This window comes from Elgaria multicarinata, chromosome 5, assembly GCF_023053635.1.
Source record: "Elgaria multicarinata webbii isolate HBS135686 ecotype San Diego chromosome 5, rElgMul1.1.pri, whole genome shotgun sequence".
In the NCBI taxonomy this organism is placed as follows: domain Eukaryota; kingdom Metazoa; phylum Chordata; class Lepidosauria; order Squamata; family Anguidae; genus Elgaria; species Elgaria multicarinata.
The window spans coordinates 33,646,968-33,660,687 of NC_086175.1; the positions used below are offsets into that span (position 1 = coordinate 33,646,968).

The following is a 13,720-nucleotide window of genomic DNA, read 5'->3' on the forward strand; positions in this document are numbered from 1 at the left end:
GAGGGCTAAGCCCTGCCCCCTGGATAAATTCTCCTGGAGCTTATCCCCACTGTTATTCAATCTCAGATAACAGTGGGAATCTGGAGACGGGTTTTTAATGCATGGGGAAAACAGGAGCAATGCAAAGCTGGGGACTCAGCCACACCATTTGCCAAGCACAGTGCTAGCAAACACCCGTTCTTCATACTAGAAGGAAGCACAGAACAGGGTTTCAGGCAGGGGTCTTCCCTGCTCTACCTGGAAATGGAAGATTCAACTAGGAACTTGTGTATGTAAAGCATGTGCTCAACCACTGAGCTGCAAAAAATAGAAATAAAAGCCAGCATAATACCCTTTTGGTTGGCTCCAGAAGGTGCCTTTCGGACCCAGTAAGGCTTCCCAAATAGAAAGGGGAACATTTTTGCTAATTCACTGTTTCCTCTCAACCCCCTGCCACCTCCCACATTATTCTGAATGGGTTCTCAACTCTCTGTAGCAGATTTGGGAGAGTGCAGGAAGAAGGAGCACCCCATTCTGTACATAGAACTTTCCTCCCAAAATTCTGGAGCCAGCTGTTTAAAAAACATCCTGTCAAGAGATTTACCATCATCTGCCCTGTGGGAAGGATTCCAGGAGAGAGAGGGCAGCAAGGGTTGGGGGTAGGGGAGTAACAGGAGAAGAAGACCTCAAGGCCTGTTCCACCTGGAGAAAGTTTTAAAAAGGAAAGAAAATGAGTGGATCTTTCTTAGGAGCAAGTTTCACCAGGTGGATTGCCATCTCTAAGAAGCTGTTCTCTGAGTCTCAGCATGAGCAAGAAATCATTGGAAACTGGCTGGGGGTTGGGACAAGTATATGGAAGAAAAGCATCCTGCATATCCTAAGATATGTAGGATCCAGCCCATTAAGGATAAATAACGGAGACCTTGAATTTGGTGAACTAAACAAAAATCAATGCAGTTGGCCAAGATGAGATAAACAGACCATCTATGACCTCCAGTACGTAGTAAGGTCCTGTACCAACTGATGCTTTGGAAACACATTGCCATAGCCCAGGCAGGCTATTACTAATATATGGCTGATAGCAGCACAGTCTGATCTCAGAAGGATGTATTCCTTTTAAAAGTTTCCATCAATTTGGGTAACTAAAGAAAGGTAAAACTGTCCTGGGCTGTCATTTTTCATTTGCATTCCCTTTTTGGCTCATGCAATGACAAGAAAAAGTCCTCAAATGTTTTAAGTGAGAAATGTTTAGTAGGAAGAAGGAAATAGTAATTCATTAACAAAATACTAGTCTATGTTTGTCTAGCACACAGTGTCTTGCAGCATACTATGTCCAATGTTGGTCAACCATTCTCAGAGAGGATGAATTCAAACTGAAAACAAATGCAAAAAGGAGCAACTCAAAATGATCAGAGAAATGAACTACTCCTGTGAATATAATAAGAGTTCAACATATATAACTTTAAACAATAACAAAAGGGAGGCTTAGAGGAACTATAATATACTTTAATAAAACATTGTAGGAGATGACACTACAAAGGGGAAGAAGGTATTTTGGTTAGAAACTACTCATGAGTATAAATGGGTTATTAATACACTTAGATTGCAAATATAAAATTCATATTTGACAAAACTGTGCTCATTACTTTCAGTTCCATCACACCAGCAATTTAGTGCACTCTTGCCACGCCTGGTGTGCAGACTTGCAGCATGGTACTGACATGATGCCATGCCTGTCCTGCTGACACCCCGCCTCTTCCCCAGCCTTTCTGTTTTTCCCTCGAACGCCTAAAGTCTGGATTATTTTCCCTAAGCACGTTTAAATGCGTCCTTAAGCCCTGTGATGGGAGACTTGCTGTTGTCTTGAATGAATTGCATCAGGTCCTGGCAAGGAAAAGCGATCTCTCCCAGCAGCTGGCTCCAAGCCTTAATAGAAACCCAAACCTTGCATGCCAGGCTCGAAAGCATTTTTTTAAAAATAATACAATGCCTGAATCCCTGCAGAGACAGGATTGCACTCCCTCAATGCCCACAAAGAGCCAGACTAAAGGGTTGTTCCATTTTTGCTGAGCAGAAAGGTGGTTTGGTTGAAGTACTCAGCTGACAGGACCAGCTTGTATATTCTTGTTCAAAGGGGGGAAGGAGCAACCAATGAACTGGAGGGAGAAAAAGAAGGGGCACGGTGGAATGGAAGAGCAAATGAGCGAAAGAGAGGCATTGGACCATAAGCTTGACGCACTTCTGCATCAGAGGTAAAAAAGCAGAGGGGAAAAATATGTGTGATGGAGCTCTTTATTGCTGCTCATAACTGGCTTTCAATCAAGCTAATTGTGCAGCCAGGGAACAGTAGGTATGGAATATTCAACAACTGGCCCATAGTGCCCGTTGGCTGGGATTGAACCTGAGCCAAATTCCTTGGAGCTTTCTTTCCTAGTATCCAGAACTTCGATGAAGAATAAACAAAATTCTAACAAGTAGTTGAAAACAGCAAAAACAGAGCAGAAGCACTGTTTGACAACAAGAAAACTTCACAAATCCAATTGAACAGCGTATTCCAAAAACAAATCTATAAAAATACTACACACCCTTTCATTATTCAAGGCTCTGTTGACTGGTCTGCCAGTTATATTCAACTATTTGATGTTACTGTGGTAGATAAAAACTGTGCTAGCTGGACACATATTCCCATTAGTGCATAAGACAGGATATGAGAATCAAGCATCTATTGTGAGCTTGGAATGTACTGCAGACAATGGCATCTGTTAAATCAATAGAAGGCAAAAGCCTAATTATGCAGTAATTTTACAACAGAAACTCACTTCCTGGTTTCTGTAGTCATTTCCTTATCCCAGTTGCACACAGGGCATATTTACAATGTCTTTTGAATCAAGCAAAAACTACTGAATGCAGATAAGAAGACCCAATCACTGTGCCAAACATTACCCATTCCATTAATATTTATATTAACAGATGACCACTTCAAATTTTGACTGTTTTACCTTTTCTATTGAGATTTGATTACACTTCCTTTAGTTTTGATTCCAAATTAAAGAAGCATAGATTTACGTCAGGGCAACAGTGAAGTCAGCACAGGTGAAGGATAAATTAGTTGTTGATAATGGCTTTAGAACATGGTTTTGCTAATTCCAAGAACAGATATGCTTCTTAAAGTAAAACTGATGTTTGAGCTGAGGTTTCACACACCTCTCTCTGAGAATGATTTCACTCTATCATACATAAAAAGTAGGGTTATATTTTCAGTTATTAAAGGCAGAGGAACTCTAATTGAAGAAAGCATGGCAACTACACCATACCAACTCTGTGGTATCTCTCCAATGAAAAAACCTCCAAATGTGTTAGCATTGTTTTTAAAGTTAAGGTCAGCTACAAGGAAGGTTTTGGGTTTGACAGCAGTTGCATAGTTACCATGAAAACACAATGCAATCCTGGGTTCTTCAACATTTTCCCTTCTCACTCTGCAAAATTCCAGTTTGCAAATCATTTTAACATGCCCCTTTTTGCAATTCCAAATGCATTTTTTGAAAAATGTTCACACATTCCTGAACTTGTGATCATGCTTGAAAAATGCATTTTAATGCATTTTTTGCTTTTTAGGCAATGAGGGGAAAGTGTGCACTTTTGAAAAATATGCATAGAAATGTGCACTTTCCCCAATTGGTCAAACCAAAAATCAGAAACAAAAACAAGAGTGAGCTGAGTCAAGTTTCAAAGTGAAATTCAGAGAATTTTGGCAAGCTCAAACATCCCTGGTTTGCCCATACCACCTTTGTACAATTCCACATGTACAAAGTGTTCCTACGCCTGATAGAGATCACTGGAATAAAGTAATTCTCTGCAAAATACATTTAGAATATTTCGGAATACTAAGTTTAACTGACTTTGCTATTCTTGTACAAAATTATATGAACCATTATATGACATAAAATTTTGAATGGCCATGCTGGAAGCAAAAATCATATGCTCACCTCATCCTTATCTGCTTCTTCATCAACTTCATAAACATGAACTGGAAGTTTCTCTAATTTGGTCCCTTTGCTAAAAAGAACAAAAATACCACATCTTACAATAGTCATTTCAGGATCACTTAGGATGACTTTACACCTGATGGCTATACTAATGGTTTACCAATGAGTATCTAAATGGTATAGTGTAGATGTGAGAATTCTTCACACATGAAAGGCATATTTCGCACATCACGCTAAACCACCAAGGATTGGTTGTTTGCTTGCTAACCTGACAGATGACTGGGCACTCTGCAGTCCTTCCGCCAGCTCCCAGAATGTATCCCAAGCACCTTTGCGACGGAACCCCTCATTTCCTTGCTCCCTATGTCAGCACCCTTTCTGCAATTGGTCCACGGAGGTTGTCAGCTCCCAACGGAAGCTCATCCCTCCTCTCCCACCTCCCAATGGAATTAATTTTCTGGACACTTATGAATGTAGTAACACATTCACAACCTTTTTTTACATTTTATTTTTTGGGGACTTGCACAAGTGTGCAAAACTGCTTGCCTGTTATTTAGCCCAGTATACTGATATCCCATTCTTGTCAATGTTCTTGACAATTTCATCCTCAACTTTGGCACTTCCCTTGCTTGCAAACATCTTTAAAAAGAAAAAGAAAAAAGGCTGCTTCATGTAGTACCGTAGAAATTACACCCACCCCAGAAGGTCCTTTTTGTTCACAAAAAATGCACAAATTTCATTGCAGAGCAGTAAAACTGAATGAAAAATTACACAAATTTCATAGCAACGGACTCTCAAATCTGAGCACTTCTAGAAGACTTTTTTTTAAAAAAAAAGATTAGGAATGCATTTGAAGCACTTTACATTGCCATTTTTTCTCAATGAATAGGAACGTTGAATGGAAGGCATAGCAAAGGATGAGGGAGAATGGTGGCAGCACTAGCGAAATCACAACTAATTAAGGAATGGTTTGGGATTTCTTACCTAAACATTGAAAAAGAACCTTAAAAAACAACCTTACATTCAAGCCAAATTGATTCTAATTATGGAACAAAAGGAAGAGCCTTTTGGAATACTTCCTCTATGCTGCTGAAACTAATACAGTAATCACATTCACCCTTTCTCATCCATCCCATCCACTTTTTAGTATGACTATGGCTATAGAGATAGCAAGGTTAGAAATCATAGAATCATAGTAGAGTTGGAAAGGGCCTGTAAGGGCATCGAGTCCAACTCTTTGCTCGATGCAGGAATAAGCATGTCTTCAGGAAGAAGAGAGGTCTGTCTCCCTAAATATTCCTAAATCCCAAGTATAGCTACCTGGCGCATGCTAGAAGTTGTAGAAGTTTTTACTGTCTAAACGTGCATAGAATTGCACCCTTAGACATTTAAATTTAAATGCCTTATAGTGTTTCCACTTTGGATATTACAGCATATGGTGGAGAAGGGAAGCAGTGCAAGTGTCCTGTGTTTCCCATCTTCCAGATATTCCAGAGGGAAGGCTATACATGTAAATGGTAGAAGGAAGCAGGTTCTGCCTGTTACACTCTAACTGTTCTATCATATGTCTACAACATGCCTACACTTCCCCACATGATTGAGATCACAGGGACATGCATACATTTGTAGACCTGATGTGGATATGGAATGGAATACATTGATGACGCCTGCTACTCTCTGTGCATTTACTGAAGAAGCTCTTGACTATCTGAAGAACACATAGGTATGAAATATTATTGATTTCAATCATCTGCACATCCAACTGGCAGTATCCAACCATGCCGCCCTGCTTACACAACCAACCTTACAATGCCAACAGCGTATGCTGGCATGGGTTTTCCAAGGAAATATGCTATTGGGTTGTGGTAGAGGTGACTAGCACTACGTAAATAGTGTGAACAGAGCAGTGGTGTTGGATACTGCTCCATGGTGTCCAATGCAACGTTCAGATTAGATATTAAAAATTTACAAAGAAACCCTTTTTCAAGTGTATAGATTGATAGTACTAGCAAATCTTACTCACTTTGGAAGTTGTCGAAACTCGCCTGAATAATCTTCATATTTGTAGTTGACAACATGCCAGTCGGAGTTGTATGTTTTAATGCACTTTAGATAAAGAGAAACATATAATACACATATTTAACTGAAAATCTTTATACAATAGTGTGCTTTTCTTAGTAGGATAAAAACTTCAACTAAAATTGCTGTCACAAGATTTTTGTTATGAGTCAAGAAGTCTTTCTTACCAATAAAACATGGCTAGCAATAAAAACGTAGCTATGAATAAAGAATACATCTATACATTTTATACATTCCATCATAAATAGTATCAATGAAGAAACAAATCACAGGCTCTACCTTTAAATCTGGCTACAAAAATGCTTTATTGCTTGCAGCAAAGCATTCTCAGCCCTCGATTAGAGGAAGTACATTTTTACTCCACCCAAGCTGTACTAACATAACAATTCTGATTTATTTTGGCTTCAGCACTAACGTATCTTGTATATTGGTCACGCTTATTATATGGAACTATTTTAGCAGCTAATTTTTCAGAAAAGTTAATTTAGTAGCTCTCTTAAGATAGTCCAGTGCAAAACACAACAGAGCAAGTCAAACCGCACCGTTCTTAACTTATACAAGTACAGAAAGCCACAAGCCACTTTTTTAAACTAAAAAACTACATGTACAAGCAGCTATAGTACACATAGAAAGTCTTCATCTATGTAGAAATATACTAGAAAGTGAAAGTCGTGAGAAGAAAATGGTTTATTAAATTGTGGTAGGTTTGCAACATAGCTGTTGACAGCATTTTACTGAAATAAGGATACTGAAATTAGCAAGGATCTAGGAGAATGTAAACTGAGGAATGAGAAAAAAATTCCTTACACCTAATAAACCTAGGACCTACTATTTAAGTAAACCATGCCTGTATGATTTTTTTCTGACATCCAATTCCACATGTCATTTAACTCCTAAAACAAGGGTGAAGAACTGTGGCCCTCCAGAATTTATTGGATTACAACTCCTATGAAGGTATGTGGACCTAAGACTACCAAAGATTCCCCATCCCCAGTATAAATATACCAGAAGTTGGACAGACTGAATTTATCTGTTAATACTGAGAACAATTGAGAGCAGAGAGGAAGTGGGGGGATTGACCAGCTTGGAGGGCTTGGAAACAGGGCCCCTGTGGGTAGAACAGTACCCCCAGACACTTGCCTGGGTGTCCAAGCCCCCCGCCTCTCCTGATTTTTATTCTTATTCGTTTTGCTTAGAATTTTAATAAATTTAGCATGTTTTTAGCCTTCTTTGGCTGCAATAGAGATCTACAACCTGCAACTGCCCACCCCAATTCCTTTTTCTGGTTCACATGTGGGATCTAGAGCATTCTTCCAAGAAGAAAGGAAGAGGGTGGAGCAGGTGCTGCACTGCAGTATGCCCAACTTTCTAAAACCACATTTTCTTAATAAAAAAAAACGGGGGGGAAAGAAAGGCCCCTGCTGCCCAATAATAACCTCGGAGACTGGGGAGAAGCTGGTGGGAGTGGGGGTGTTCTCTGTGTGTGTTGGTAGTGGGAGGAACCTATATGATTTTGGTTCTTCGATAAAGGGTGTGTGCATGTGCATTTCCATTTGGGGGATGAGTAGTTTCTGTCTTTTTGTTTGGGGAGATAATTTTGCCTGCCTGCCCACTTAGTGGGTTTTTCTTTCCTTTTTCTTTTTTTCTTTTATTTTTTTGCCAATTTCCTTTATTTTATCTTGCTTTGGGGGCATTTTTGCCTGTATGTTTGTTTTGGGGCCCGGATATCTCACAGCAGCACCAACAGTTTTCTTTCTGTAACATAGGCATCTTTTTCTTTGTGGGGGCAAATACATAGCTTGGTATTTCAGGCTCAAGCCCAATCTCTGCCCTACACTCTGTTTTGAGGGGAAGTGACTTGCCCTTTTGAGTAGGCAGGCTCCCCGTGACAGCCATTTTGTAGTGGTACTCATGAGAGTGTCCAAGGGGCCAAAAAAGTTGCATATACCTGTCTTATGTTAGGAGTGTTTGTGTGTATGTGCATGTAGTGGAGGAATTAAGGTTCAAGGGGATGTGTGCTGTAAAGGAGAAGACCAACAATGCCCCTTTGCCACTATCCAGAACCTCCCTAACAAATTACATTCTCAGATTCAGGATGGCAGCCAGCTCTAAACCAAAGCCCTCCAGGGCTATATAGCAAAACAGCAAACGCCTCAGGCTGGGGAGTGAGAAAGGAAAATAGTTGTATTCTTTATCCTCCTGCTATTTCGTAAAACTCAATACACGTGGAAAAGCCTGAGTAACACTAGAAGGCTGCTGTTCCAGGCCAACAGGAGCCCTGAACAGAACCACTCTTGTTCTGGGGTTCATATGCACAGCGACATTTCTGCTGCAGGTCCAACTTTTTACAATATAAACTAAAAATACAAAATGTTGAAATGAAGCAGCGTACAGAGTAAAAGTATTACCTCTGTTACAAATAAGCTGTGAGCTTCTTTCTCTGCATTATCAGGAATTGTAGAGCATACATATCGGCATTGTCGTTTCAGTATTGCTGTCTTCAATGAGAGAGAATAAAAGTATGATTAACTCCAAATGTAGAGGAAATACAATGTGCAATGCAATCCTATTCATATTTATTCAAAACTAAACATCATTGAGTTTCTCCACTAATTTTTATATTTTGTTTCAAAACTATGTGGATCTAGTTTTCTTAACAATACTAAAATATTACACACACACACACACACACACACACACACACACACACACACAGAGTTTTTTTTTGTAACCATCACATTTTAATTAATAACATAAGGGCCATGCTGGATCAGACCAAGGGTCCATCTAGACCAGCACTCTGTTTGTATAGTGGTCAACTCACAAGCAGGACACAGTGCAACAGCACCCTCACACCCATGTTCCCCAGTTAACTGGTGTATAAAGGCTTACAGCCTCTGATACTGGAGGTATCGCATAGCCATCAGAACTAGTAGCCATTGAAAGCCTTCTCTTCCAAGAATGTATCCACCCCTTTTTAAAGGCATCCAAACTGATAGCCATCACTACATCTTGTGGTAGTGAATTCCATAGTTTCATTATGAACTGTTTGAAGAAATGCTTTCTTTTATCTGTACTGAATCTCCTACCAATCAGCTTCATGGAATCACCTCTGGTTCTAGTATTATGGGAAGGGGGGGGGAAATGTCTTCCTATCTACATTCTCCACATGATACACAATTTTGTTCACCTCGATCTTGTCTCCCCTTACCCTCCTTAAATTGTTGTCTGAGCGTGAAGGTAACAGCCACTCTGTTAAGAGAGGACTCTATCCCAAAATACTCACAATCCCGTTTTTTAAAAAAAGTATGAAGGAATCTAAGACGAAATATCTTTCTTACCCTCACTCTGCATTGACCATAAACCTTCTTTTCTCTGTTTGGCAAATTATAGGAAACTCCTCAATTTTCCTTATCTGCTTTCACTTTTTGCTTTCAACTAGTGCTGCAGCACCCTCCCCCACCCAGCCCTCACAAATCAGCACTCCATTTAGAGGCAGGGAATTGTGTGGGGGTATTTTGGCAATTTTTTATGAGGGCATTGAAATTCTATGTGAAATTCTATGCACAAACACTCACCTTTTTAGTGCTAGGCTAAGACTTTCCTCTACTCCTAGGCACTTGACAGCATAAGATAAAATTGTAATAGATTCTGGGATTTTCTGGTTGGTTGTTTAAAATTGTTCTATATTTTTGTGAGTAAATGATTTTATATTATGCTATTATAATGTAGTCTAGGTTTTTAATTTTTGTAAATTGCCCAAAGGTGTTTGACTATTAGACAGTATAGAAATGTAATAAATTAAATGAAATGAACATTACCAAAGTATGGACAACTAAAATCAGATTATCTCGATCCATGAATGGCTGTAGCTGGCAGTCTTAATTGGAGCTGGACAAAAGTGCCCATTGCCACTGCAGATACTCGGGTCTCCAGCAACAAATTGGAATCCAGGAGCTATTTACTTGTTCTTTTATTCCTAATGCTTCCTAAAGCAACCGTAAATGAGCCAAAATGCTCATTTCTGAAACAGAACAAGTAAGCAGAACTCACAGAATCGAGTTCCACTGACCAATCCCATTCTACAAACGAGCGTTTTTGCTCATTTCCAAGTTCACTCTAGTAAACGCTAGCTTTCTGTTGCACCAGTAGTGAAAAAACTCAGTGGAGGGACATGAGATATTGCCCTTTGACTGCTACCGCATCTAACCAGAACAAGCCCAGAAACACAGGACTCCATAAAACAAAACATAATTATCAAGAATGCACATTTTCTTCACATATAATATAATATGGTAACTCTAGTCGCATGTTAGAAAACTGAACACAATGTGGAGCATCCTTAAATGTCTATCATTAAAAGATACATTAGATCAACAATTTTATTAAGGGATAGAACAAATAGTTATGTTGAAAATCTTACAGAGAAGTTTAAAAAGAAGTATTTTCCCTCATGGCTTAAAAATTTGCATATACTTTATATCTCTCTTATATAAAAGTTTTTCTGTTACATAGACATCATTTTGGGAGAGTAAAGGCCAGGTGGTAACACAATAACACCTCTTAAACATTTTATTCATCATAATAACACAACATTTTCACACAAACAAAGGTGAAAAACTTTTTCCCCAGGCTTTTTTCTTGGTTTTCCCCCCAGTTTTCATCCAGATCTTCACAACTCTATTGGTGAAGGCAGCTTTGAGTATATGTGTGTACTCAAGGCATTCAAACATTTGTAAATGTAAATTTATCAACAGTACTGTCCCTTCCCTTTATTGATGAAATCATACTGTGAGAACTTACAAGCTACTATTAGTAGCCACGTTTACTCAGTCTAAGTACAGTCCTTGCCCTTCATATTTCTAGTCTGCAAGCTTGTAAAATACAGAAAAGGATGGGAACTTCTGTGGAATTTGTAATCAGTGGGGTTTGGCTTCCTTTAAAGTTAGGCTGTTTAAAATATTGCAATCATTATGAAGTAAAAGAGAAGTTTGAGCAAAGCAATACATCTGGATGCTGTTTGACAAAGTTGTTTGAACTGATTTTTATACAATGGTCAGAACTCTTCTTTAGTTCAGTTTTTGTTGTTTTAATTTAAGTAAAAAGCCAGAAGTGATGGGGAAACATGGAAGGGTTACAAATGGAAAAAGATGCTATCTTCCACCCTCCTAAATTTCCATAAATGAGGCAGGGTGATCGCATAATAAAAGCATGGAAGCACCCTAAGATGGCATTGAAGTTATTTGGAGTCCTACTGGTTTGATAACAAATCCCAAGATGTTTAATGTTCTTTGAACCTCATATACATTTGCTATTGTTTGCAGTCACACCTGCTTCCTGAATTCAATATTGGTCCTTCCCTGGATGCTTGGCATAATTCTTTCTCGCTCTGCTAAAAATAGTTTTATCCAAACATATAGATAAACACAGTACAACTCTTTTAAAAAGTGGGACATCCTTCTTTAAAACAAGAGTCATTCAGAAAACAAGACTAACACTCAAATTCAGGGGGGGAAATCCCATTAATTAAAATAATCTATATCCAATTAAAATCCTTTCAATATTTGAGCAAAGTAATCTGTTTCCAAACAGTATGTATATCAAAGATTAAAACCAAATCTAATACTAGAGTATCATTTTTATCCAGATATGGGGCTTCAAAAGAAGACAAAAATCTCAAACTATAACCCAATTTTCAGAAATCATAGGGGCCTATCAAAATTGCATTGTATCAAACCAGTCTCAAGTACTTCAAGTATTTCAGTGCTCTCCAAAAAAGCTGCAGAGCCATGGACTCCTCTCAGTTCTATTTTAAATCCTTCCTTTCTCATGAGATTGCATTAAAAGACTTAATGTCTACACTATAAGTCGTGTTTCTATTGATGCAGCAGCCAAAGCTTCTGAAATAATCTCTCTAACTTTATTGTCACAGCCTCTGATTTTTTTGATCATCTTCCCTCAGCACTGTGAAGTGCCTTGCATTGCCACAGTGTTTGTTAACACTACACATTAGCAGTGTGGAACATCTTAAACACAGCAAAAAAAATGCTTAAAGTGTGTATGCTTTTAAATCTAAAGCACAATCCAAGGCTATTTCCCTTCTACTTAGACTGGCAGCCTGTACCGCTGTGACAGCACATCGGCCTACAGATGTTGCCCTACAGTAGGCATAAGGAGCAGGTCCTTCATGCTATGCAAAATGTTTGAAAACACTCTATGAAAACACTGACCTAGTTTGCACAACAGGACAGCCTACCATGGGTTAATTTACTCCAAGGGGTGTTATGTTGTGCCAGGCACCCACATGTGTCCAGCTTGCCATGGCTTGATGTGCAAACCCAGCCAGCAGGGAGTGTTTGAGGGTTAGACAACCCTCAAATAGCCCTAAAGCCATATATGGGTTGAGGGCTGTCTGAAACTCAAACAACTCCTGCCTCCTAGCACAACACAATACCCTTCATGGGTAATGACATACAGGAATGAGCTGCTTCCAGGGCAGCTGAAAAGCCTCCAGAATGTTGTTTATCCTGCGTGTTTATGTGCATGCGTGTGTGCATCTCTATGTGTTAACAATGCCATAATTCCACAACCAGCTATAAGTGCTAAATTGCAGTGCAGCTAAAATAGTTTCACATTGGCGTGCTGATAAGCCGGGGGAAGCACTGGTAGTTAGTATGATCAGCTACCCTAACTGAATAACCGCTTTATAGTTAATACTTTAAGAGAGAAACCCTATTGACCTTAGACATCATGGGGGGAGGGGTGGTAGGATGTTTGGGATTCTTGGATCCAGGGTCAAAGACACAATGTGCAAACTAGAACTGTGCTGGCTAGAACTGTGCAAGCTACCTTTCTGAGGTCAGTAACTCAACCTCGGAGAGGGGGTAAAGGGAGCATTCCTGTGGGCAGGAAGGAGTGGAGACTGGAGAGACCAGGATGGAAATAAACCTTCACCAGCTGGAAATAAACCTTCTCCAGAGCTTAACTCCTCAAGGGTAAACAACACACAATCAGTGGGAAATCAGAATTCTCCCGAGGGGGAGGGCACTGAGAGGCTAGCCGATCCTAGAGTACGCTGCAGACTAAAATGGGTGGAGCTAAAGGAAGGTGAGAGAAAGTCGGCCTGGCTAGCATCTTGTCAGAAGCTGCATCAGAACTAGTCTCCCTGAAGTTAAAGCGTTCTGGGGAAAGGCTTTCCATTCTTCTTCTTGAAAGGACAATTGTCTCACTTAGTTTGCATAGTTTTGCCTAGAGGAAAGTTCCTAGAGATCCGCCTCTCTTCAGGTGGGAAGAGATGTTTATTGCTTGAATAAAGCTTTGTGGATTACTTGGCAGACCACTTTATTGTCTCCCAATAAGGCGGGAGTTCTTGGGAAACACGACAGTGGGATTGCACCCTAAATTATGTTTTTAAAAAAATTATTTGAAAACTATCCCATTAATAACCTTTACATTAATTCCAAAACTTGCAAAATTTAGAAAAGTAAAAAGGTACCTGGAAGTCATCATAGGGGAAAAGTAGCATCTCACGCAAGGCATCATTGAGTATTTGAGTTTTCTTTTGAACAATGACATTTTCATAGTCTATTGGCTCAATTACCTTTGGTTTTGCCTAAAAGAGAGACAGAAATATTTAAGGGAATATGTACAAACTTTTTATTCATGTATCTAAATGA

The 13,720-nt window shown here is 39.4% G+C and overlaps 1 protein-coding gene across 16 annotated transcripts in view; it reads right to left on the bottom strand.

Annotated features, from left to right (window-relative positions):
* Positions 1-13,720, bottom strand: part of DOCK9 (dedicator of cytokinesis 9) — a 134,902-nt gene that overhangs the window by 84,391 nt on the left and 36,791 nt on the right. For all 16 annotated transcript variants that reach the window (XM_063126089.1, XM_063126088.1, XM_063126096.1 and 13 more), the window contains exons 2-5: positions 13,540-13,656; positions 8,453-8,542; positions 5,989-6,071; positions 3,966-4,035 (exon numbers count right to left, since the gene is read on the bottom strand). In XM_063126089.1, the coding sequence (XP_062982159.1) occupies positions 3,966-4,035; positions 5,989-6,071; positions 8,453-8,542; positions 13,540-13,656 (360 nt within the window). The remainder of the gene's footprint in view (positions 1-3,965; positions 4,036-5,988; positions 6,072-8,452; positions 8,543-13,539; positions 13,657-13,720) is intronic.